At 45.5% G+C, this 27,419-nt stretch overlaps 1 protein-coding gene across 1 annotated transcript in view; it reads right to left on the reverse strand.

The window, feature by feature from the left end:
- The window catches only part of cdk6 (cyclin-dependent kinase 6), a 41,099-nt gene extending 15,784 nt beyond the window's left edge, over nt 1-25,315 (reverse strand). The window contains exons 1-4 of the mRNA XM_042075893.1: nt 24,651-25,315; nt 23,558-23,893; nt 19,407-19,542; nt 13,830-13,997 (exon numbers count right to left, since the gene is read on the reverse strand). Coding sequence (XP_041931827.1) covers nt 13,830-13,997; nt 19,407-19,542; nt 23,558-23,781 — 528 coding nt within the window. The 5' untranslated portion in view covers nt 23,782-23,893; nt 24,651-25,315. The remainder of the gene's footprint in view (nt 1-13,829; nt 13,998-19,406; nt 19,543-23,557; nt 23,894-24,650) is intronic.
- Between the last annotated feature and the right edge of the window lie 2,104 nt (nt 25,316-27,419).

The raw sequence follows: 27,419 nt of genomic DNA on the forward strand, positions 1-27,419 counted from the left end.
ACACACACACACACACACAGACAGGTAGGATATATAAGAGATCATATGTCCAACAAAACATTTCAATCATTACACATACATGGAACCCTATAAAAGAGAACTCTATGCTGGTAGGTTTCACATTGCAAAGTTTGTTGAGTTCAAAGCAGTAATAAGTGACTTTGTGAGCAAAGTAGAGAGAGAGAGAGAGAGAGAGAGAGAGAGAGATGGTCTCTTGGCGTCCCACCACTGGAATCACTTGTCATGAGTATCCTATTTGGCATTTGTTTAACTGTCTTCGGCTCTGTTTCACTTTGTTAGGTTTTCTGCACACTTGAGAGATGCTCACGGATGACTAAGCACAGCAAAGCGCAATATTTTTGGCAGCGTCTCCTTTCACCAAAGACACAAAAGGCACAAAAAAAAAACAGGGGAGGAAAAAAAAAAGAATCCAAATCAAATCAAATGAAAAGTCCCCATGCTCCTGAGCTCGGCTTACGTAAGGTATGAAATCATATCTGGCAGTGCAGGTCGCCGAGCTCCCATTTTGGTATGCCGAGATCACACAAAATTTCCATAGCGAGCCACTGGGGATCTCTCCCATGGAGCTTATGAGCGAGTGCCCATTTTTGAAGAAGAAGGGAAAAAAAGAATAAAATAACAAAAAAAAAACACATATCCACGGGCTTCTAGTGGATTAACACCCAGGCTGCCAGTTTATAAGCTGATCCCAGTCGCCCCCAGTTACAAAGGCCTCTTACCCCCCGCCTGCCTTTCCTCGGGCTTCTGCCCTCTCCTCACCTATCTGCAATCAATACACAAATCCCAAACGCTGGTGGAGCAGCGGGTAGGCAGCTTGACGCGGGTGGCGCGAGGCACAGTAAAAATGCCTTATACAGACAGCTGGAAGTGGCGGGGGGGGGGGGGGGGGGGGGGGGGGAGTGGGACAACGTTTTTGTGTACAGGAGAGACAGCATTGTGGACGGCCACGGCTAGGGAAAGCCTCCAGACGAAACTCAGTGACCCCGCTCGAGAAAGTGGACGCCTTCCAGGTGCTTTCCCTTCGCTTTCCAGCTTTCCGACAGTGCTCTTGGCTCGGGCGAGGGGGCCGGCAAAGAGAGAGAGAGAGAGAGAGAGAGAGAGAGAGAGAGAGAGAGCGCTTGGTCGAGCTCAAGCTTATCAGGGGGGAAGGGGGGGGGGGCCGCAGAGCCAGTGTTTGTAAGCAGAAGCGCAGAGAATAAAATATGTATTCCAAAGAGCTGTGAGAAAAGAGCTTGACTGCTAAGGCAGACTGCGCTAGCAGACCAGGTACAGGAGAGAAGTGGGAAACGCAAGATGGCCGCCTTGAGGAGTTCTTACAGTAACAGCCTCGAGGACACAGTGCTAATTTACTGAAATGACTTGGCTCTAATGTATGATGGTGACCACTGATAATAATGTGGCAATGAAGCAGCTGTTTGAAATATTGTGAAACGAAATACTGATCTCTGACAGCTTTACGTTGCCTAATAATCTAATATCTAGAGTGGCTTCACAGGAAATGTGCATCTAAGAGATCAAAGGTACTTGTCAGCTTGGTTGTATGTGTGTGTGTCTGTGTCTGTGTGTCTGTGTGTGTATGTCTGTGTATGTGTGTGTGTGTGTGTGTGTGTGTGTGTGTACACGTGCATGTGTATGTGCATGAGAGAGATGTGAGGGAGTGCTCACGTTTTTCTGATGTAAAATGTTCAGAGTTATATTTAGAGCAGATCTTGTGCGAAGTTGACACTTCCTTACTGAGGTCTTCCTGGTTTAGCAGAAACAGGGAGGAAGTCATTGCACTTAAAAGGATGTGAAGCTTTAAGTATCTGTCGTCATGTGACTGAACGTACATTAGACCCATTCTAAAAATGAACCGAGAGGCTTTCACTGACCCATTCAACATCTGACTTCATTCAGCTCTTCAGCCGCACTTGACACATTTGCACAAACAAATTAAATTCACGCTCACCACTTGTTAGACGGTAACGAGTGCATAGCTAAAACAAAGCTGTACAAGAATAATCTTATCTGTTTGTCTTGCACAACAAACCAAACACGCTGACAGATGCATGCAGTCACATGCACATACATTAACTTGAGAGAGAGAGAGAGAGAGAGAGAGAGAGAGAGAGAGAGAGAGAAAGAGAGTGAAAGGAAAAAAAACTGAGGTAGCAGAGCTGATTTCTAGGAAGAACCACACACCACTGCTAAGTGATAGTTCAGACGTATATCCGCTCTCAACAGAGTACAAGTCGAGTACAATTATTAGAAGGCTGCACCACAGAGGAGCATAGTGACACGCTAGCAACAGCCCTTGATGGTTCTACCTGCCATCATGGAAAACTCCCAGAGGGGTGGTGGTGGTGGGGTGTGATGACGATAGTGCATGAATCAGATAAGGTGACGACACTGCCGTGTGTGTGTGTTTGTGTCTGTGCATGTGTGCAAATGCATGTGCATATACACACTGCATCTCAGTGTGTCTTTATTCTTTTCTTAAATCCTTCCAGCGCAATTTTTTGCAAATGCCAGGGTGCACGGGGGCAGGAAGCGAGGACTTTTGCGTGGACTTTTGTAGGAAGTGAGGACTTTTGCGTGGACTTTTGTAGGAAGTGAGGACTTTCGCGTGGACTTTTGTAGGAAGTGAGGACTTTTGCGTGGACTTTTGTAGGAAGTGAGGACTTTCGCGTGGACTTTTGTAGGAAGTGAGGACTTTTGCAAAAGCGGCTTTTTCGCATGTGTCGCGGTGTCCTGCGGCAGAAAGCGAGAGATGGCGGGGCCCTTTCACCCGGCCCCTGTCAAGGTCTTTCCCCTTCGCAGCCCCTGCCTGCTCTCCCGATGCTGCTGGACTGAGGGCTCGGGCTCTTCTCCGCGGGCTTATTTTCATTTCAGCACACAAACAGGCCACTGTCAGAGGCTGCTGCTGGGCTGAGAAGCTGAGCTGTGCTGCCTTTACCCAAGAGCAGTGCTGAGATGACTCTCTCTTTCTCTTTCTCTCTCTCTCTCTCTCTCTCTCTCTCTCTCTCTCTCTCTCTCTCTCTCTCTTTCTCTCTATCCCTCTGTCTTTTTACTGCCTCTCTCACTCTCTGTGTCTCTCACTGTGTGTGTCATGCATCAGAAATGCACTATGTAGATCTTCAAGGAGAAGACTGTGTATGTTTCACTGTGTGTCATCAAGAGTCAGGTAGTGGGCTATGAGGCTTAGTGTCCGTGTTGCCTTGCTGTGCTGTGCTGTACCATACCGTGCAGTGCAGAGTAGTGCTGGGCTGGGTTGTGCAGAGCACCGCACCGCTGTGCTGGAGCAGCATGGTAATGTGAGGGTCAGATAAAGAGGTCCAGCCTGACTGCAGATTAAAGGAGAGCATTCTGTGCATTCCTTTCTGGTGAGAACGCTCTCCTCTCTCTCTCTCTCTCTCTCTCTCTCTCTCTCTCTCTCTCTCTCTCTCTCTCTCTCTCTCTCTCTCTCTCTTTCTCTCGGTCTCTCCTCTCTCTCACTCTCTCTCTCACACACACACACACACTTTCTCTCCCTCTCCTCTCGCCTCTCTCTCCTCGTGAGTGGGGGGGTGCGGAGGGAGGGAGGGAGGGCGGGAGGGAAGGGGAGGGTGACCAGCGGGCCAGCTGGCTTTCTCCGCTCCTGAGCACTGACTGACCCGAGCCCAACATCCTCTCCTCCTTGTCAGACTTAAGAAACCAAAAGAGAGAGAGGAAAAAAAAACGCCCTTCCAGACTGGACCCACCGCCCCCATCCCCGACTATGCTATACTCTACTGTACCAGTGTGTGACTTCACTCCTGTGTCTGTGAAAAGGCGGGCCAGCCCCCTCCGTGCCCCTCACTCAAACACACACACACACACACACACATGCCCGAAGCCTTTGATTTCCTTGTGCGGAATTAAAACAATAGCGACCCGACGTGATTAAGAGTAAGCCGCGGAGATAGGGGTTGGCCGGGGCCCATGTTTACATTCCATCTCTCTCAAAGGAAGCAAAGGATGAAAGGGCTCCTTCGATATAGAGCCTCCATCCGCATTCTTTCAGGGAACTGGCCCCGAAACACCGCTTCTGCTTCTCCTGCTTCGTTTTTTTTTTAAAGAGACAAGTTCGCGAGGCAGAGAGGACGGATGCTGCTTCCTTAGAGTGACGACCCAACACGCTAACAATAGCCCCAAACTCATAATAGATGCTGTGATCATGATAGCTGAGGCCTGAGCGTGCGCTGCGTCTCCCCTGGCGATGAGTTTAGCAGATAAGGATGCACATGGTTTGTTGTTTTTCAAACATGGCCCCCGTTGCATGGTCTTCCTCCAAAGTCGTTGTGATGGTGCAATGAAGGATACTACAGAGTCGAGTCTTGCAAGCTTCCAGGAAGAAGCAAGATGGGATTTGCACGTTTGCATGTAGATGCATGCATGACAGCATCTATTATGTTACGGGACGTATCACTGAGCTGTGAAACACTGCCTCTCTCTGTGTCATTGACAGTTTTGCTGACCCGGAATCGAAATGCAACGAATAATTTGAATTCCAGTTTTCGCATATTTATGCAAATGCTGAGTATAAACCAAATTCGAAATGCCACCAGGAAGCGAAGTGGTGTGACACAAAACACAGAAGTTACAGTATGTAAGAGACGAGAGGAGGAATGCTAGTCAAACCCAGAGAGTGAATGTCGACAGCACCCTGAGGGGTCAAACTCTTTCCTCCTGAGCTTGGTGTTTTGTCTCGAGTGAGGGCCATTCTTAGCCCTGCCGTCACACAGGCAGTAAACACCATTATTTTGAAGCCCCTGAGTCATTCGTTTTCTTTCTGTTTGGTGTGTGTGTGTGTGTGTGTGTGTGTGTGTGTGTGTGTGTGTGTGTGTGTGTCTTTTTTTCCACCTCCTCTTCTTTTCTTTTCTTTTTTTTTTCTTTTGTAAAATAAAAAGACTATTTAAATAGCAACAATACTGTTGAGCCTTGCCAAGAAAGGAGTCCGAGAAGAAAAAAAAAAAGACATATGAAGTCACAAAGGAGCCCTGCGCATAAACTGTATACGGTTTTTAAAAACTCCACCACTGTTGCCAAAGTATGCAGGGCCTACAGGAATGCTGCATGGGGCCCTCTCAACTCGAACAAAGAAAGCACAGTCAGGCTCTTTTCCCCAGCACCGCCACATCCGCACATCATTAGTCGGAAAATTCCTGATATATGCTGTAATTTTATTCTGTTTTTTTTTTCTTCTTCTTCGTAGATACAGGCAAGGCTTTAATATCCAGATGCCACCCTCTAACCCCCTGCCCACCACCACCACCACCATCCAAAAACCACTACCAAAGTCCACCCCCCTTCCACGAGTGCACCCCCCCTCCCTTCTTCACCAAAACACACCAGCGCCATCCTCAATCAAGCCCCCCTCCTGTGTTGGCCTGCAGCCAAGCCCCCGTCAACAATCAGCGCAGACAAGCAGCCCAAGAGCAGGGCTGCGCACTGCCCCAAGGACGACCGACAGCAGGGGTCACACAGGAAATACCAAATAAGACGGACGGAACGCGGTAGAGCATTGTGTGCGTGCATGTATATGTGTGTGTGTGTATGTGTTTGCCTTCGGGAACCCCCCGCCACACACATACACACACACACACACCAACGTACACCTCCCTCTCTCCCTCCCCAGGCCCAATTTTTTTAAATTCAGTGGAGTTTGAGAAAGCACTGATTTTCTCTCTCTCTCTCTCTCTCTCTCTCTCTCTCTCTCTCTCTCTCTCTCTCTCTCTCTCTCACATTTTTTTCCCCTTCCTTTTTTTCGTCCTCAGAATACTGGAGGAGATATCTAAACATTCCCAGAGTGAGCGGCACGTGCACTCCTGCGTGCCATGTTTTCTCTCTCTCTCTCTCTCTCTCTCTCTCTCTCTCTTTCACTCTCTCTTTCTCTCTCTCTTTCACTCTCTCTCTCCTCCCCTCTTCTCTTTTTTTCTCCCACGGCTGCTGCTGCTTTTGCTGCCGCTGCTGCTGCCTCTCTGTCTTCTGTAACTAGAACACCAGCACATTGTCTGGCTAAGCGAACACGGCCCATTCGTCCATATGCCAAACTCTCCCCAAGTTCAATCGCACCAGACTCATGACTGTTCACCTGGAGGTTGCGATCGCGATCATCGATCATAATCAAACCTATTGATCTTGTCAGTTCAGTCGTGTGTACTTTGATCCAATCGAGCAACTATGGGGTTAATGTGCACCAGTGCGTCAACACTGGTCCAGATTATTGCTTTCAACGGTCCAGTACAAGACAGGTTTACTGTGTTAGTGAGCAGTGCAGACTAAAGGGTAGTCTGTATATGTTCAATTGTGCATGGAAGTCATTAGTAATGTTTGTATAATGGGAGCGAGGTGAAGGCTGGGTTAGAATTCCTCGCTTAAGTGTGGAAATCAGAGGTGCAGTGGGAACCGGGGGTCCATCGTTATTTTTCTAGGGACAAAGATATTGCATCACCTGTTATTCCAGGTGTACAACCCGGGTACTCCAGATACTCCACTCCACCCCTGCCCAGTTACAACCATTACTGACAAGTTTCATTCCACTTCAACATTTTGTGTTTTATGATAATGATTCTGTGGTTAAGCCATGCAGAGGGTTTTGAGCGTGTAGCTTAATTGCTGAGTTATTGGAATCCACAAGCTATTAGCTTCTATAGTAATACATTCAGACACAGAGCTAATAGCTAAGATAAGCTAAGTGTACAGTTCACTTAGTCAGCTCTTAAGAATCTTTAATATGCATGCTTAATTAATTATAGTTTTAAGATAAATATCTCAGGTGAATATTATCTTAAATGTCATATTTAGACAAGGGTTATCGAGCAAGATATGTGCATATGAAACCACACTCAGCCTCTGCACTGTACTGATAACTCCTGGGATCTTACACCATCGGTGGAAACATGGGCTGCTGTAACTAAGTAACCAAACAAGCGTTCGAAAACCATATGTTAAAAACAGAACGTCCCCTCCTGACTCGGAAAGCCACCCTAGGACTTGTTATTTGACTGCAAAACAGCTTTGTCTGTGGTCCATCGACTGATTCATTGTGATTTGCAGCCTACTCAAGTTTGTCTGCTGGCCAACGCTAACACTAAGACGTGCTATGAGGCAGCGTTCGAGCCAGATATGACAGAGCAGCCGGGCCATCCACTGACAGAGCCTCAGTTGGTTTTCGATGAGTCATCTCGTCCAGCTTATGCATAGTAACGACAATGATGAAGTTCGCGCCTACACATATCGAAATCCAAATCTGAAACAAAGTCAGTGGTAGCAGTTATCATGCACAGTCATTTGAAGACCAGAGGGAAAGTTCAATTTTTGCTGAGTCAGGTTTGAGTACAAGCCAACCCTTCACACACAGCCTGAGTTGGTTAGTTGAGAATATTAGCTTCCTTGCCCTTATTACATTTGCATTTATCTACTTAGCAGACTTCAGTGACTTACAGAACAGGGAAGGTATACATTTTATCACTGTGTAAAGTCCCTAGTAATTATTCCCATGACCCCCTAATGCTTTCTAGAATCTTCTTCTGCCATAGTGTGGGGCGGCCATTTTGCAAGCGGACTGGTAAAGACAGATGGGCGAAGGGGAACCGTTGTTAGTAGGCAGCGTCTGTTGGCACACGCCACTCATTGCACAGACTTTTGTCTGTTTGGGGATGACAACACTAGACCTTCATAATCTGCCACTCTCAATGTTGTGTCTGATTCACACAACAGGCAGAAAAGATGGAGATTGTAATGGAGGTTGTGGTACAGTGCTAATGGCAAAAATATGGTCAGTGATGAATGTTCATACCTCCACACACCTTTTCATCCATACAGTGCTTTGAGGGCCATCATGTTTAATTAAGTTATTCATTTGGATTACTCTTTTATCAGAAGTGATAAATATCACAAGCAAAGTGCACATTTTATCAGGTTGTCTGTAATCTAACCTATCACCAACTACGATACAGGTCCTACTGGAGTCTACAAATGTCGGCTTCAACTAAACGCACTTTCACTGCATACACCTGTATGTCGAAATATGTTTCTTGCACTGTGATTATGTTTTCAGCTTGCTATTGTGTTTTTCATATCCCCTAAATGTGACCTTTGTCAAATATGTCAATATATCAGTGTGTGGGTGATGTGAAGTCATGAAGATTTCAAACATGCCAAGTTAACTACCTGTACCCGACAACTACTGCAGTGTGAGAAATGCTTTGAGCTGTAATTCACTTACATAAACCTCTCCAAAAAGACCAAAAAACTACATGCACCAAGAAGCAAGACAACTCTGTTGGGCAAAGCATCTCAAAAACGTCTCATCTTACATTCAGTTTTGTTTCACTGGCCTGAAGTAACCAGTAGTGTTTCAGTGAGACATTCCTCATGCAGTCCCATCACAGCAGCACACATCTCCTGCACAGCCATTCACAGCATCTTCTTAAATGGCCTGTCCGTGTCTGTCTTGTTGGGCAAGCGATGCAAAACGACATGTGTCCTACTACATGGCAATAACTGGCATGAACAATAGGTGAACCATTTTAAACTCAGTGTTTGACTTTGAAACCTGATTGTCAGGATGATGGGACTTAAGAGGAATGAGGATGTTGGCAGACATGGGGGTGATAGCTAGCTCAGGCGGTGGTCTGTAGGTGTTGCCAACATGAGGAATTCATTCCATCGTCGGAAGGGAAGGAAGTGACAGACCCAAAGGACTCCCACAGCAGTTGTTGTTTTGGAGTTTGTGGTATGCAGGGAAGAGGAAAAGCAACAAAAAAGAGACATTTTTCTGGAAGAGTGGGTTTTTGGTGGTCGTGGCGGTGGGGTTTGAGTGGGGCGGCAATTCTTTAAGATGTCTGCAGAGCAGAGTTTAAGCAAGTCCCTTCTCCTGTTGCAAAACAGCTGTATGACTTGAAGGCTCTCTCTCTCTCTCTCTCTCTCTCTCTCCTCCCCTCTCTCGCTCTCTCTGCATAATAAAATTTGCAGCAGACAGATTCTATTTTGGTGTGTGCTCTAAATATGGTTTGGAGGAATCGGCTGATAACATTTTGAGGCACTGAGGTCTGGAGACACTGCGGGCCCTGCAAACAAACAGCATGGTGCTGCTGCAGAACACGGCAAGTAATTCATTAGCCCCTCATGGGATGGAATGCGCTTAAAACAGGTTCTGAGACTACCCAGGAGGGGAAAAGAAAGAAACCCGAAAATGGAAGAAACTTCTCTGAGACGCTCCTCTGGGATGGTTCTTTTGATTTCTGGTCGCTCCAAAATATGCAATTATAATCAGCTGGATATAAATTATTAGTGGCATTTCCCTGCTGTTCCCAAATCCAATTTCATGTGCAATGTGGTGCACATGACGCTAACAGAGCCAGGCTCTTAATCGCTTTCATGGGACAATCCAGTCTGTCTCCTATTACAATGACTGCTATTGGCACAAAAATCAATTTGAACAACATAGTATCGGCATTACCTTAGAAGTCTGTTTATAGGGGGGACTGTGTGAAAGTTGTGGTCTCAGAGGTACAGAGGCACCATGCCTGAAGGACCAAGGCTGGAGACACGCTAACACGTCCATAAAGTACACTGAGGACAGTACAGGAGAGGAGGATTTCTGTCATGGAGGTAATCAAAATACAGCCATCTCATGTCGCATCAATCAATATTATAAATCATTTTTACTCAGAATTGCATTATAATATTTAATAATGTTATAATGTTTTTTTGAAGGAGTGAAGTTTCAAGATATCATCCATTTTGTTTTGTTTTAGAATCACAAGGAATTGTAGAACTCAAAAGATGCTTGACAAAAGATGTTGTCTTTTGATTTGGTCGATTTCTCCGGTATCAGGTCAAGCAAGTTTGGCCCTGCAGCCAATGAATGTGATAGATGGAGCCATTTTGAGTCCCTATTTGACCCCAGCAACTGACGCTGTAACTCTGACTGTGCCAAAGATTCATGTGTGAATAGTCCATTTTTCAGTGTTGCCGAAGTGTCAAGACACTTGACTCTCCCAGGTCCCATCAGGTCTGGTCTTGCCGAGTCCGGTAGAGTGTTTTTCGACCTCTAGCCTACACCTAAGAAGTCCTTTCTCTTCAGAAAGTCGGAGGTGGCTGAAAAGTGTCAATTAATTTCAATGTCGATAGCTGACACTCCCCAAATCAAGTTGTGGTGTGTCAGCAAATGTGGTTACGAGTGCTTTCCTTAAGCTCTTGAAAACATCAGTACTCACGAAGAGGCCATCTTCCTCTCAAGCTTCATTAGTGGAAAACCTGTTGCCATGCTTGTTTTAATAAAACTACAGTAACAGGAGCCACATGGACCTTAGATATAGCCACTGGCTTATAGAAGTACTGTATAAACAGATGGACTGAAGCAACATCAGAAAAGATCAACATCGGTGGGAAAATATATGTGAAGATGAAAGTGGAAAAAAACATGACTCAAAGCATAACATATACCGTCAACAACTCTGTCACATACAGATTTTTTTTTGAGGGCATGAACTGATAGAATGACTGTTTCTCCCTACATGGTACATGAACACTATGAATTAAGCATAGAAAAAGTGTAACGCACTGAGAAAAGATCCCAATCTTATCTTCATTAGGCCATGTCATGCAAATCTATCCGTGTAACGTTGCGTGAGTGAGTTGTGGCAGTCGGTGCATGGGAGTGACCCCCTGGGTTCAAGCCCTTCGTTCCCTTTCAGATACTACAGTGTTCCCAACAAGCTGTCTGCTGCCGCTGCCACTGGCTGCCTCCACCATCGCTGCTGCCACCACTGTGTTCATTCCTGGAGTCAGAAGCTTAGGGCTGTCAATCAGGCGACGTGGACAAGGACTGGGGTGGGGGTGGGGGGGGGCGAGGAGGGGGGGGGGGGGCTGGAGTCCATCTGAATGCGGCACAATGCAGTAGGACCCAGGAGAATTGTATGGTCATGCTAATCTCTAACTCTGTACTGCCAGATGGGTGGTCTGGGATTGTCGTGCTTTTTGCCGTTTCCCTCTCTCTCTCATGTCATGGTGACTGGAATGGGGGGGGGGGGGGGGGGGGGGGGGGGTGTGGCGCAGAGTGGGGTGACTAGAAGTCAGTCTTCAACAAACATCAGGCCAAAGGAGATTATGGAAAAATAATAGCCAAGGCCATTTTGTAAAAAGAAATTCCAACATGTCATGAAAACTTTTGTTTTCTCTAGCTGGCTGGTGGTCCTCTTTGCAACATAAAGCCCCTGTTAGACATGTACAGTGAAGGCCCTTGACATTCATTACACATTTATGGAAGGAACAATGGCCTGGTTCACAGAAGAAGGTCCAACGTGAGATAAATTACACACTTCTCATAAAGAGAGATGACAGAGTGCTGCCATTTCAGTTAGAGAAAAATCCCCACCAGAGCTCCTTATGCAAATTTGCTGCTTATGTTTTTTTTCCCCTCAGCCGAGTCATGTCATGAATGTATCACAACCTCAGACCAGCCTCATTTGAATCAGGCCACCTCTCACAGGACAGCCTGCTGCTGGGTATGCGTCATACAACAAACACACACATACACGCACGCACGCACGCACACACACACACACACACACACACACACACACACACACACACATTAACACACATGCACGTGCATCGTGCGCACACACACACACACACACACACATATACATACAAACACACACACACACCTTTCACATGCACCCAATTCCCCTATAAAGCTCTTCACCTGGTAAAACTAGGCAGCATACTCTCTGGTGGTTTACTAAGACTGCACTGCGGGGGTGGCCACCACCATTCACTGTGGAAGAGGGTAGGAGGTTTCATGTCGTCGTTATGACCGTTTCCATTTTTTAAGGTGTACAGTAACGCTAGGGAAAAAAAGAGGAATTTGTTTTTCTTTTTCTCTTGTCTGTTTGGTTTGGCTGCAAGGGAGGGCAGGTGATCGGGGGATTCCAGGAGGGGAAACCAATCAGGGAGGACAGAGATCCGTATGCCCGAGCGTCGGTTCACACGCTACTATCTGAACACCTCCGTCTCTCTTAGGATCTCCAATTCTCTTTGCCCCCCCCTCCTCTCTCTCTCTCTCTCTCTCTCGTCTTTATCTCTACTCACACACAATCTCTTTTCCTCTTAGCCCTTCCCTCTCCAAACTCACTTCTTTCAGCTCCACAGTTCACCTGATCTCTCTTAGTATCGTAGTCTCTTAGTGTAACGATGCCGTCTTCCATCTACCAAGCTCCTTTTACTCTGTCTTCGGCTCTCCCCAAACGGCCCCCTCCCCAACCCACAAAAGCTGTGAACAGTGCAGAGGTACTTTCTGGTGTCTCGGGTGGATTCCCAGGTGATAGTAGGGCAGGCACACATGAGTGACCCAAGTTAAAATGAGCGCAGCCCTAGTGAAGGTCGTTGGGTTTGCTGCACAACGGCTCAGAGTCGTATCGCTCGCAAAACCACCGAAACCACACAAATGACACAAGGGATCGTCGTAAACCCATCGAGGCAGACGAGGCAGACGAGGCAGACGAGGCAGACGAGGCAGACGAGGCAGACGAGGCAGACGAGGCAGACGAGGCAGACGAGGCAGACGAGGCAGACGAGGCAGACGAGGCAGACGAGGCAGACACGGAAACAATGAATTCACAGCCGCTCTTCATCTTTCACAGTCATTCAAGTTGTTCACTGTTAAGGTACCAATTGATGACCTTTTCTGGTAAACAGCAAACATTTGTGTACATATAGTTGACTACAAGATTGAACAGATTGGGGAAAGATATGTTGTTGATGTTACAGTATTATTACTTTAGCTCTGTGCTAGTTCCACACAAAAAGAACCGCATGGTTGCTAATTTCCCAAAGGTACGGCAGACTGAAGGGTCTTGTCCCTGTCGTCCTCTACAAAGGAGCAAGAGAAAGAACGAAAGAGAGGGTGAAAAAAACCCATACAAAGTCCTTTCAGACGACGACGACGATGTAGCCTATCTCTTGACATCAGAACCCTCCGCGAGAGGCTTGGACTTCAAAGAGCAGGGGCCGCAGGAATTCACCGGCCCGACCCGATCTTGTGATCGATTTCACCTGAGCCCTTCGTGAATCCTGGGCCTCTCCGACCGCCGCTGTCATTCTCACTTTACAGATTACGTGCACAAGGCTCTTTGGACTGCTGTCTTATTGGTGGCCATCTCACGCTTGTCACATCTGATTGGTGGCTTTCCACGCCAGTCTCCAGGGACCGACCAATCATTTCGCCGTCTGCCACATGTGTCACATTCCTCAAAAGCCAACAATGGAGGAAAGATCTGAATATTATTGTAGAGAACTTTGCCAACATAGACAGCCTCTGCAAACATATGGAACGAGAAATGGAAAGAAAGCTGACAGATCAAAGACAATACAGTGTGATAAAAAAGAACAACAGCTAGGGAGATAAGATTGGAGAGAGAGAGAGAGATAGTGAGAGAGAAAGAGGGAGAAAGAGGGATCAGGTTTTCAGAGGAAAGGCCTCAAGCAAGCCTTTTGTCCCTGATGAACAACCCTTTGTCTTTGGGATGTGGGAGCAAAATGCTTATGAGACATTTGCTATATTTAGAATCCCCTTCCTTAGAAATCCCACTATTCTAATAGAATGGATTTGGAGGACTACACCAGGGAGAGCCAGGACCTAGTATGCACTTGAATAGAGTCCATTTACTTACATGGAGATGGATCACTGACAGATTTCTGTGCTTAGTTTTGTGGGGACCTATTGGCTGCCTTTTTTTATGCAGAGTTAGCTCCCTCTATGGGGTTGGGGGGGGGGGGGGGGCTGAGGTAGTACTCACCACTGAGGTAAGTGCCATCTGAAAGCTGTATATTCGCGCCAGGCCGAAGTCAGCCAGCTTGATCTGACCACCGCTGGTTACCAGAATGTTCTGTGGCTTCAGATCTCTGTGCACAACACGGTGAGAGTGAAGAAAGTCCAGACCCTGAAGCAGCTGGTACATCATATCCTGAAAAAGAGACAGAACAGGAAGAAGAAAAAGATAATAAATAAGAATTAACTTACAAAACAACTACAAATGCTACTCATTGTTACTTGCTGTTGTAATTGCATACATTTGTCATGTCAGTGTTAAGTCGGTGTAGAGTTCAGCATCCTTTACAGAAGTAAGAACCCTGTGGTGTTTACAACTGTATGACAAACAAAATGGCTGACATTGCATACACTAATCAAAACTGCATTAGTCTGTATTCAGACGTGTAGCCTCTCAAAGCACCATATGAAATGAAACTTCTGGATTGACTGGTTAGGAAATCCCTTAAACTGCAGCAGCCAAACCAGAATGCAGAACCAGAATAGCCCTTGTTTTTTTTTACTCCTCTGGTTTTGTCTGTTTCCGCCTGCTAACTGATACACTAGCGCTCTCGTAGTGACTGGAAGCAAGGAAAGACAGGTTTGTTTTTTCTATTCCTTTTTCTTTTTTCGTTTTTTTTTTAAGAGACTGTGGTCCCTTTAAAAGCAGGAGTGTGGCAGATGTTGATAACTGACACGGCTGCGCCGAGGCAGGAAAAGCCTCGCAGCCGTGAGGCCCAGTTTCAGCGGGCCTCCGTTTCCCTGCAGCTGCCGTCTCTGGATCACGCCGGCTAATTGTGGATCCACTTGTTCGGGGTCTCAGGGACAGCCTGAGAGCAGAGCCTAATGCCACAGGCACTCAGAGAGAGAGAGAGAGAGAGAGAGAGAGAGAGAGAGAGAGAGAGAGAGAGAGTGGGAGTGAGAGAGAGTGGGAGTGAGAGAGAGTGGGAGAGAGAAGGGGGAAAATAAAGGGAGAGAAGGAGAGAGAAAGAGAAAGAAAGAAAAGATCGAATATGCTGAAAGGCTCAACGGCCATTTCCTCTTGTGGAACTTGCATAACGACATAAGGAGAACCTGATGGCCATGGTGGTTGTGGCAGTTGTAGGGGCAAGCCTAAGCGATAGTGGAGGAGTCAACAAGCGGTTGACAACATGGAGGGGAAAAGAGCGCGAAAAAACTAAAGCAAAACGGAAAAAAAAACCACACACACACACACACACGAGACAAAGAAATAGAAAGAGAAAGAAAGTGTTTATTAGAGTTGTGGCGGTGTCAACGTGGTTCGGGGGGCTTGGGGAGCCGAGGGGTGGAGGAAGGGGGGAGAAAGGGGGTGGAGGGGGGGCGGTCACAGTTGCTGCACGAATTCACTTCACTCCGTCCTGTGCCGCCCGCAGCAGTCCAGTCTTACCCCCCAAAAAGCCCACGTCCAAGACCTCACAAGTGACATGGCTCTGGGCCCACAGCTCCCATTCACTGGCCAGCCAGCTGGTGAGTGATTAAAACCGCTGAAACAATGGTGTGCACACTCAAGCAGAAAGCATTTGCAAACGGCGCGGGGCCGGCCATGCTGGTTGTGTGTGTGTGTGGAGGGGTGTGGGGTGCGAGTGGTGTGTGTGTGGGGGGGGGGGGTGTGGGGGGTGGCTGGTGGGGGGGTGAGAGTATCATGGGTTGAGGGTTGTAGGGATGGGGGGGGGGGGGGGGGGGGGTGGCAGTGCAGTACACCTCACAATGTGAAGAAAGGGGATCAGGGCCCAGGAAACGTGTGTGTGTGTGTTTGAGTATGTTTGTGTGAGTGAGCGAGTCAGTGAGTCAGTGAGTGAGTGAGTGAGTGTGTGTGTGAGTGAGTGAGAGGGGTCCTAGGCCGCGCGTTGCGAGCATAAACAAGGCCTCCTTTTTGAATGTCCCCCCAGCCATGACCTGACAGACCGAGGGATCTGTGGAAGAGGAGGCAGTTATTTTGGGGGGGTTGACACAATGGTATCACCCCCCGCCCCACACACACACACACACATATCCACCACCACCATCAATCCCCCACCCCTTGAGTTCCTTTAAGTTTGCTTTACATAGCCATTTCACCATGTTTCCTTTTGACGCCATTGGAAATAAGACAAAAAGACACGCGCCCACGCGTGCTCCTGCACACACGCACGCACACACACACACACAAACACAGATTATCTCATGAAGGTGACTATGGGACAAACACAAACATTTCTGGGGCCTATTGTGTGTCATCCATGAGCTAACCCATGACAGCTGTACTCAGCAGATTTGCTGAGGCGTTTACAGTCAGGATGAGTGCAGTGTGAGCAAGCTGCTTCCTAATGAAATCTCCTCCTCCAGAGATATATATCTACACTCCTCTCACAAAAAAAGGAGGACAATGAATCCAATCATATTGCTGACCATCTCAGTTCAGACTTGCTGGGGGTTTCCTGAGTGTGTGTGTGTGTGTGTGTGTGTGTGTGTGTGTGTGTGTGTGTGTGTGTGTGTGTGTGTGTGTCTGTCTGTCTGTATGTGTGTGTGTGTATGTTATTGCATATGTATACATGTATGTCTGCCTGTGTGTGTGTGTGTGTGTCTGTACAGTATCTCTCTCTCTCTCTCTCTCTCTCTCTCTCTCTCTCTCTCTCTCTCTCTCTCTCTCTCTCTCTCTCTCTCTCTCTCTGTGTATCTTTGTATATACAGTATACATGTATGTCTGTGTGTGTGTCTCTGTGTACAGTGTGTGTATGTGTGTGTGTGTGTGTGTGTGGTGTAATCTAACACCCCTTGCTGTGTGGAGAGACCAGGAGCACTTTGAAGGGCTGCCGCTGCGGGTAGCCTGCGGGGACACTGGCCCAAGCGGAGTGGAGCGGAGCGGGGGCCCACACCGCGTCCATTCAGCGCAGGAATGTGGCTGACTGACACTCGAGTGTCCACCTGAAAGGACCCTGCTGGGGAGGAGTGCTTCCCTCTCCACACCCACCCCAGACAAGAACAAAAGAGTGACCCAAGTCACACCTGTTGATCATAGCACCCCCCCCACCAACCCACCAGAGAGAATGAGAGAAGGAGAGAGAGAAGGAGAGAGGGGGGGGGGGGGGGGGGGCTGGAGGAGGGTAGTGGTGGCTGGTTTGAGGCAGAAACTCAGAGTCGAATGAAAGAGAAATAGAAAAAGAAAAAGAAGGGGGAAAAAGTCCTCACCACCCCAACACTCCCTCAACCATCAGCGTCCAAACCAAACCTTAAAAAAAGCAGTCAAAACACAGCAACAGAAAGAAAGAGAGAGAGAGAAAGGGAGAGAGAGAGAGAGAAAGAGAGAGAGGGAGAGAGAGAGAGAAAGCTTTCCCTCCCCAACTCTTTCTTATGCTAATACTGGAGAGGCGGCCATATTGTTTATTGTGGCCGGGCACAATGCAGGACATCTGCCTGTTAGCGTTAGTGTAATTCCCTCCCCACGCTTCATTAAGCTCCCCTTTATGACCCTGGAGACGGGGCCCTGCAAGGCGCGCGGGGCCCGCCGAGGCCCCCAGCCCTGCCCAACCCAGCCCAGCCCAGCCGCACTCCCCCAAGGCAGGGGGAGCCGCTTGATGTCCTTCCAGCTCATTTCATTCCTGGGGCCTCTTTCATCAATTACCATGTGGTGGGTCTAAAATGGGGCAGGAGTGGACAGGATGGGTGGTGTGTGTGTGTGTGTGTGGGGGGGGGGGGGGGGGGGGTGAGGGTGGGGTGAGGGGGGCAGAGGGGGTGGGTTTAATGTCAGTAGGGGGTGAAGGCCTCTGCAATCTGGTGTCCTCTCTAAATGAAGTTGTGGCGATTTGGGGAGGGTTAGGGTCGGAATGGGTGTGTGTGTGTGTGGGGTGGTGGTGGTGGGGGGTGGGGGGGGGCATGGGGAGGGTTGTAGCGGAGTGGGATGGGATAGGGGGTCAAAAAGGGTTAGGAGTAGAAACAAGTGGTGGCTCAAGAGAGGGAGGCAGACTGTGGCCACCATCTTTGGGCAATCGGCAGCATTTGTCCTCACTGAACTGGTCCGGTGGCACCAGATCGCACACAGCTAAATTGGCACCACTCAGTGGGGGAGGGAGGGGAGGGGGTGGTCTCGCCAACCAGCTTCTGGATCCTTCTAATTGCTGGCATGGAGGTGCTTCTCTATGAGGAACAGGGGGGCTTCAAATGTTCCACCAAACGCACACTGAAGTGAGTCTTTTGTGTCCTCCCGTGACTCGCGTATATACACTCTCGGTTCTGGTCGTCCTCCACCCCAGTCAACAGAGAGAAGACACTGGGACGGGTCCGGGCCCGATTGGGGCTGGATCAGTTCCGGGCCACTCTGCCATATGGGCAGGTTCCCCCTGTTCTCCGTTTAAAGGAGTCATTGTAGTCTGAAGTAGGAGGACATTTTCGTCCACGTTTCCACATCACTGATTTCCTGACCGAGTGTCAAGGGTTTTTTGGAATGGAGGGGAGACATTTCCATTTCCCTTCGATGACTGCAGTCATGAATATCTATAATACTTTTAATCTCTTACAAAAATAGAATACTTAATACAAACAAAATAGAGCCTTTACACTTCCCATTTTAGGTTGCTGTTTTTTTCTTAACCATTATACTATCTATGTGTGCAAAAATGACATTGAAATGAGGGCAAATGGTGACTCATCTTCCTTGTTCACTGTAATAAGCTGGTTTAGGCTACAAAAGTAGCAAAACTTTTCTATGAAAGGGGGATTTTTTTGTCAATCAACACTCAGTCGGCAACAATCAATTTGAAGAGGAGTAGCCACTGAGAACGCTTTCCCATACGACAGTGTAACAAAACCCAAAGCCTGAGGTAAGGGAGAAAAGACTGAAAAGTCAAAGTGTGGGAACAGGTAAAAATAGACTCTGTGACTCTAGGTGATGGAGTGGAACTTGGAGAACTTCCGTTCCGCACCTTTTTCATCCTGAAAGGGATCTCTGTGTCACTTGTCACACAACAGGATCCCTAATAGACTGATAGCAGCTCCAGTCTATCTGAATGAATGCTACCAACAGCCTGCTTTGAGCCGGAAGGTCTTTCCATTAACACTATTCTGCTTGGCCTGAAATGTGAACTACTGGGATAGTGACTGAAGGTGCACACACATATACCCACACACACACATGCTAACACACACACACACACACATGCACACACTCACACCAAGACTCGCTCTCCCTCACACACACACACACACACACTAACACACTCACTCACACACCCACACACTGAAACAACATTCCTCGGCCCAATCCACGGTTTGAAAAAAACAGAGAGGCCAGAATGAAAATAGAGAAGCATACAAGGGCTTGGCCCTCTAATTAGGAGCCCATCTACCACATGGACTGGTCTTCAAAAGGCCCAGGCTCACTGTGATGTGTGGGAGAGCTGTACTACATCTGCCTGGGCGAGCTAAGCCAAGGCACCTCCTGCAAAAAGTCGCCCCGGCTGCTTGCCATACCTTTCGGCACTTTCTGGGAGAGAGTCTGAGACCTTGAGAGCTTAGTCCTTGCATTCATTGAAGGTCATTAGCATAGCAAATTGACATTAGCGGGTAGTACCTTAATCGTCTCGGGGGGTACCCCTGGGTCTGGCGCCTTCTCAAGGTATGTGGTCAGGTCTTGGTCCACATGCTCAAACACCAGAGTCAGTTTGGTCTCTCGGTCGGTTCGGGATACAGTGCAAACGTCAAAGAGCCTGGAGGAAATGAGAGCAGTGGCATTTCTCAGCTATTTACACCATTTTGTGGAGGCTAGTTCATTTAAATGGATTCCGACACCATTTTCAGTCTCATTTACTGTAGGAATTGAAGTGAAATATACTACAGCGTCAGTGCCATTCATAGAAAAGAATCATCAACAAATCCAAATGTAACATTTCAAAAATATATAATGATAAAATTGCTCTGTAGAAAAACACATAATGATGGTTTGCTTTAGGTCCTGCTGTTTCTAAAAAGAATTATGTAAGATGGTCTTCACCAAATGATCAAATTGTGATTGAAAAGAGCACTTCATATCATGCCAGGACATCACTTCTCTGCGGCCTGCCTTCATTTCAATAATCATTTGATTTTGATAATCCACTTTCACTGTACAAAAAAAAAGGCTCTTTGGTTGTGTCAGGTCACTGTCCAGACTAGTTTGTGCTGATGGTTTGAAAGAATGTCCGCTATGCTTCAAATACTGAGGCTTTGTTGGCAAAATGAAAAGAGCCAACCAGTCAAGGCGGCTTCAGCCCCCGTGACTGATCATCATCTTGGCTACAGGACATCTCTCCCCCCTTCATATCCCAGTTAACTTACACCTTTGCAGAGTATGTGAGGAATGCAACAGTTTTTAACAACCCCAAAAGCTTTAGCCCACAGCAGTACAGAGTCTGAGTCAGTGTGCATGCTACCGGGTTTGGCCTAATGTTTCAAGCATGAACTGATTTGCTCCACGTCCAACAATGAACATTGTTAAAGAAAGGTGTTCTCTGTTTTCACTAATCCTAATGAATGTTCTGAGTACAGACAATGGAATGGTATGAATGTCTTTGCTAATCCAATATGCTAATGACATGAGGTTTTGAACTGGTATGCTCTTCTGTGCAGTGTGCATTATATTTCTCCAGGTGGGTTTTTTTGATGTTTGCACCTGTGCAAGAGAACATGGTCACCATGAACTAATTCATAATAATACATGGACTGAGAGAGTGGAGTCTTTTGGGTAAAAGCTATTTAAAACCTCCTTTTCAGACTGAGAACCAGGAAATTCTCTTTGTCAAACCATGGTAACACGCAATGTTTCATAGCAACCTATGTAGGGTATGTGATGGTGACCATGGGTGAAGTTGTATCTCGCACCAATCCATCAGATAAAAGGAAACTTGTATCTCTATGGACTCTATTTTTAGAGTCCATGTAATTCATCTCTACCTATAAATAGTAAAATCTAGCAATTGCATTCACCCTAACATCATTACCAATGAAATGATAAATACAAAAAAAATGGTATTCTGAATGATCTTGGTGACCAATACTTGGATATGTGTAATGCATAGTGTACAACATGACCAGTAAATACTGTGTGAGCGTTAATACACATGTAATAAATGACAGTGAGATTTTACATATAAGCCTAAGCATACATTCAGTCAGAGAAGTCATATACATGGGAGGCATTGGGTGGATTTGCAAAAGATATCTAATCCTGCTCCATGTGAAATGGGTTTCGAATGACAAATCATCTTGGCTGTGTTGTGAAAAACTGTGGATCTCAGTTCAGGTTCAATATACTTGGTCACACAAACCAGGGGCTAAATCCCCTGGTCTACAGAAAGACGCTTTCATGGTCAATCCTCATTACTAGCTATGACATCATGGAAGGAGCTACCACTTGAAAACATGGGGTTAAAAAAAGGAGAAAAGAACTCCAAGGAACCAAATTGTTTCTGTACAATGGAGCCTCCATAAACCATATGGAATGAATAATGTTCTCATTAGAAACATCCAAGGGTTGTCTGTAGTAACATTAGGCCAGCCCAAAAAGAACAGCACTTAAGGATCAGTGGGCCTCCATGCTGGTTAGCATTAGGGAACAGAGCCTCCATTTAGTGTAGATTACAACTTCCTTCTTTGGTAACACCAGGGCTGGCGTCGGGGTGGGGTTGGGGGGGTGGGGGGCTTGGTTCAGATTAAATTTTTGCTCCCTCAGTTTTTGCTGTGGAAAATCTAGGAAAATCAGATGAAGTTGCAAACTTGCTGGTTGATACAGCTCATGGAAAACCTAAAACTCATCAGTCCATTTGTTCTATTTGCATGAGATTAGCATAGTCTATCAGAAACATCAGCGGTCAAAGCCTTCTCTGGGTTTGTTTGGTATAACATGACAATACTTACTAGCAATCTTTGTGTAGTATAGGCTAATTCACCTCACCAAGTTCTGTTCACCCTAACCATGTTTTGGTTAAGAGATAAACAATCTATAGGATCTATCTATTTCCGTATTGCCATCACTAAAAATCTTGTTTAGCTACAAGCTATAACTTGGCAGCATAAGCCTAACAGAATTATGATTTGCAAAAAGCATGCAAAAATATGATGTCTATCTGCCAATGGATGGTGGTTTACACTATGGCTGAAGGGGTTTATACATTATCTATTCATGTTGAGTTTCATTCCCTACATATCCAACTCCCCCACCTAAGTAACAGTCCAACTGATTTGAAGACATTGTCATTCTTTTGTGAACCTACAGCCTAGGCCTCCATTACAGGCTTATTATATGTGTGTTCTGTAAATAGAACTTTATTGGACAGAGGATGGACATAGGTTGCTAGTCACAAAACAATTGAATCTCACACAATTAAAAAAATCATTCTGACCCAATTTTCGCCTGTGACATCTGTCCATTCCTGCATAAGTGTACATCAGGTCAGTAAAACAGTAGAACATGTTGAAAAAAGAACTGAAAAAAGAACTGAAAAAAAACCTAAGAAGTCTAAAAATGCATTTCTTAAGAATCTCAAGCCCATGTGTGCACAAAATTATCTTTAATTTTAGTTTTATGCTTATGTACAAATAAATCATACAAGTAAAAGTGGGAACCTACCAAGGCTAGGTTATGCTTGAACTGCAGACCACATTTACATGGAAGCCAATTGGTCAAAGCTCTTGTCCCAAGTTGACATTGGCTGGCAAATAAATATTATGTGTATAATCAGACACTTTTCAACTGCCCTCCATCTCCCATTTACGTCCAACGGCAAGGTTGGACCTTGAGCGGGGTCACTGTATGACGCACTCTTAGCACAGGCTGAATGAAAGTGCTATCACTTGTCCTTCAGAATCTGCAGCTTCCCACTGTCCATGGATGAGCAACAGGTCAGTCGTGCTGATTTGAACCCATTAAAAAAATTATTCTGAAGCAGCTCTACAATGGAGCATAATGGCAAGACAGAGCTTCCACCTGTAATGGAGAGGACCATGCAGTGGAGTTGCCAGGACTCATCTGTCATCAGGACTCATTTTGTAATGTTAAAGTTTTGGTCCTGATCTCTGATATTGAATTTCCCCTTGGGGATCAATAAAGTATCTATCTATCTATCTATCTATCTATCTATCTATCTATGTATCCATCCATACATCTACACTCTATAGGAAGCACTTGGGAACTACTTAGCTGCAGATGAAAAGTTCATTGGCTGCTGGGCTTTTGGAGGACAGCCCTAAAACAATTCCAGGTTGGACCTCACCATGAGGGGGTCATTAATTCTACTCCAAATAAGAAAAGACCCAGAAAGGTCTCCACTTAACCAAAAAGGATCCCCACCCCCAGTAAAATATCTACTATTGGGGGAATCAAACCACCCCCTCATGCTCACAACATCTAGGATATGGCATGGTGGTGCATGGCAAGGCAATGACGTGTCACTATAATGGCTTAGTCTAACATATAATATGAATACAGTATAATGCAACACAACATACGAGTATGACTGTACCAATCAAAATGTTTGATGGTAAGAGATGCATGCTCCATGATTTTGTAAAATCCCCTCTGATATGAGTTCAACTGAGGCTAAACCAGTACAGGAAATACATAAATCAGTCTGGGGAAAGCACAATTGAAGGATCCACTCATATCCAAAAACTGCAGCCACAGTAATATGCAAACTACGATACCATGAAATATCCCCCACACACATTATCAGGGCACCCCCACCTTACCTGACAACGTTGGGGTGCTCAAAGGATTCCAGTTGCCTCAGCACTGCCACCTCGCGAATGGTGGAGAGAGGCATCCCTTCCTCCTCTGTTTGTACCCGCACTCGTTTTAAGGCGACAAAGCGACCCCCATTATTCAAATCCCGAGCCTTGTACACCTTTCCATAAGCACCTTCACCTATCTCGGCAACAGGCTCATAGGACTGACCGACTATTTCTTTGTCCATCTTAAAAACGTATTGCTCCTCAGTTCAATGCAGCCTGCTGCGGGGAATCCCGACGAAGATTCTTTACAGGGGCATCATTGGGAAAACGGCTCTGGCACGTGTAGGCTACAGTCTGTGTGAAGCAAGCACAAAGGAAGCGGAGGTAAACACAAATATAACCGGATTTATCACAAATAGGCACACAACAGGCGGACTTTAAACGATTGTTTACCCTCTCTGGACACTGCTAACCTCGAGTTTGCTCTCTTCCACTCCCACTTTTTAAACAATTACCCATGTCAAGTCATGTCCTGTTTCCCCATAAAACATCTGGAGTCACATGGCAAAATATAAATATCTATTCATGTCCAAATAATGACTAGATAAACCTAGACATTTGCCGAATATCAAACATAGCGTGTATTATGCATGAAAGCATATTGTAAACAAAAACTTTCAAAATATTAAATCAAGAAATAAATTCGACATCAGTGAACTTTATAACATAAGTCTGTTGGTTAACACTATAGCTCCGGTGCGTTCATTGCAATAAAGTCTCTTGTTTGGTTAAATACAGTCCTGAGCACGTGGCTGTCTAGTGATTTCATTGTGTAAACTTTTCATATCAGTAAATTGTCAGTTGAAACCACATGTGTGGTAAAGGAGTATACAGCATGTGTCATTACAAAATGCATGTTAATATGTGCAATACTGATAAATAAAACTATTTGGTACAACTTTCCCCAAAGTAGGGCTTACCCTACAATTAAACCTCTAAAGACAAACTTCCATACAAAAATCCCAGTTCACCAAAGTTATTCTAAGGAACATGCACGTGCATATAATGCAACAAAGCCTCTGCAATTCACCCGAGCACAAATAAACTTTACCTTTTTTATTTACTTAAAATTCTGCTGTGACTTGTTCTTCTGAAACAGGCGATGAGGAACCGGTGTCTTCGCAAGCCGATGTTTGCAAACACGGCACAGATCTCTCACTGTCCGTCTTCAGGGCCACACAGGTAGAGACATGGTGCACGCACGAGCCCCCATCCTCCAGCGGTACCACCACTGCAACTCAAATAGATCAACTACCAAGAGAGAGAGGGAGGGGGGTGCGTTTTCCTCGCCCAAATCAGTGTGCGCAGCTTATGCAGTGCGTTTTTTTTGTTGCTTTTTTCCTAGGGATCACTGTATGAAGCTGAATATATTCTTCGCGTTACTGTGTCTCTGCTCCCCCCATTATGGTTTTCCCATCAATCCCAGAATATGCAATGCTTGTCTGTGAGCTCCGTCTTCTCTACGCTTTCCCACGCTGGCTCAATGTGCCTTGACCCCCTTCAGAGAGGTTTGACACAGGGCAGGAACATTTCCGCATTCCTCACTGACTACAAAGGCTAAACCGCCTCCTTTTGCTTGTGCTGCCTCTTGGTTCTTTACCATTCATAGTTTTTTTTGTTTTGTTTAAGTGTCAAAAACAGGATCGTCACAGCTTTCAAAAAAGTTTTGAGTGCAGAAAAGTTTACTGGATACCCACAGCCGACTTATGAGCATTGGAAGGAGTTTGTTAACCATGCGATGTTGGGAGAGGCGACTGTCAAATGTATGTATACCTGAAGGCCAGGTTCAAGTCTCGACTGTCAATGATTTAATGTTAGATATATAATTTTATGCTGTCTGCTTCTAGATAAAACACCTTAATTGGATCAATAGTAGACAAATGGCGCAAGTATGTATTTTCAATACACATTGTCGACTAAATTACATTTTGTACAAATGTTTGTAAAATTAACTGAAAACAATATGTATTGAACCACATTAAGGTTTGTAATGACCTGTGACTGTAATGACTGTATGATTTTTAATTGAGAGTGTGGAATGTGTCAAAAATATGCACAGATCCTTAAATATGAAATATTGAAATGTGTCTTAAGTGACAAATTCAGAACAAAGTGTTTTTTTCACATATGGGTTTGTAATAGAGATGTATTTTTGATTAAATCATCAAATTGAATGTACATATAGTGATGCTGAATTGAAATAGCTAATAACACAAATTAAACAGAAAATCAATTGAATTATCCATTAAAATATCATTTTAATCTCTCTTTTTATTGCTTTATTGTTGTTTATTATTGTTATATTACTGTATTGTTTTATCTAGTGCCATCATTTTACCATAGACACAATAACTTCTGCTTTCTTTATTTCCTTTTCATGTAATGCTTTTCTATAAATGTTTATTTTGTTTAAATTAGATGTAGACTGAATATGACAGTCACAGAGTTATCTGGAAAATAATATGTTGTCTAACTGTAGATATTAAAATCTATTCAATTTAAAATTTAAAATAAAAAAATGTTATACCAAAAAACAAAGTAATTTTTTTATAGTAAAAAAAAACATATAAAAAGGTTTCTGTGAAAACCTTGGTCTGTGGACAGCTCTTTATTCCTCCACACCTCTTTATGGGCATGGTTCAGAACTTTTGTCAGAAACATGACAAGGCTTGCCTTCAGATTATCTTCATAAGACATCCATTAGAGCCATGTCTTCATGCCCCATTACCATAGCTTTATGTAGAGGAGCTGTGTGAAAGAGAGGGCAGAACATTAGGATAAGAATATTTCAATTGATGCTTCCTAAACAAAATTGTCTTGGAGGGGGCCATCGCAAAGCGCTTTGCATAAATATAATTTTATGGTCCAGAGGTGCATAGAAACGCCGCAGAGCTGCTACCAGTGAGAACTGTATAGAAAGAGGGGTGGGGGGTGACCAAAACAGAAATGAGTTTTGAAGTTTGTGTGGCAATACAGTCCCCGTCCCTGTAGCCCCCCCCCTTCTCACCAACCCTAAAATTCAACATTAGCATCACAAAGCATGGACCATAGACAATGTACTCCCGGCCAATAACTGTAACCTTCTTCCTTTACACATCATTATTGTTCGCTTCAAATGAGCGCTGATAGCCATTAGCCAGGCTGACTACATTAGTATGCATACTTGGAGGATTCCAGAAAACAACCCAATTAAAATCAGTTTGGTGCGAAGTATGCACTCCCCCCCAACACCACACACAAGCGCACGCACACACACACACACACTCAGACTAGAGGTGACATGTCATTCCAAGAGATGCTAAAGTATTGTGTATTGATGACAGACAGGATGACGTGCTTGACTAAAATCATGAAAGGGTTATAGGAGACACGTGAGAAATAGTCCTTGATAAGATACACATGACACGTCGATCAGAGAATCTTTGATAATCCTGTAATCGCAGATATGTAATGATATCCTACAACAGGCATGGTGATTGCCACTCAGACAACATATAAACTTGGCAAAGGAAGACAATTAAAAAGAGAGCAAACAGCTTTCTTGTGCTCAGTCCTGTGTCTTTGTGTTTTGGTCTTGGTTAAAGATGAAAGGGAATTGTTTGTGGTTAGGTTAATTATCACCTTATTGAAGTATTTAAAACACTCAAAAACACTAGTCTGCCCTCTGAGACTTTCCACAGAAACATGTAAGTAATCAGCATGCCCTCACAATGAGTAAAAGTCGACTGCTGTAATAATTGGAGAGATAGGCTTGTTTGTGAGGTCCCCCTCTCAGCTGTACTGTGGTTCCCCTTGCCCTCTGGGCTGAAATTACACTGAC

The sequence above is a fragment of the Alosa sapidissima genome, chromosome 21, assembly GCF_018492685.1.
Source record: "Alosa sapidissima isolate fAloSap1 chromosome 21, fAloSap1.pri, whole genome shotgun sequence".
Classification (NCBI taxonomy): domain Eukaryota; kingdom Metazoa; phylum Chordata; class Actinopteri; order Clupeiformes; family Clupeidae; genus Alosa; species Alosa sapidissima.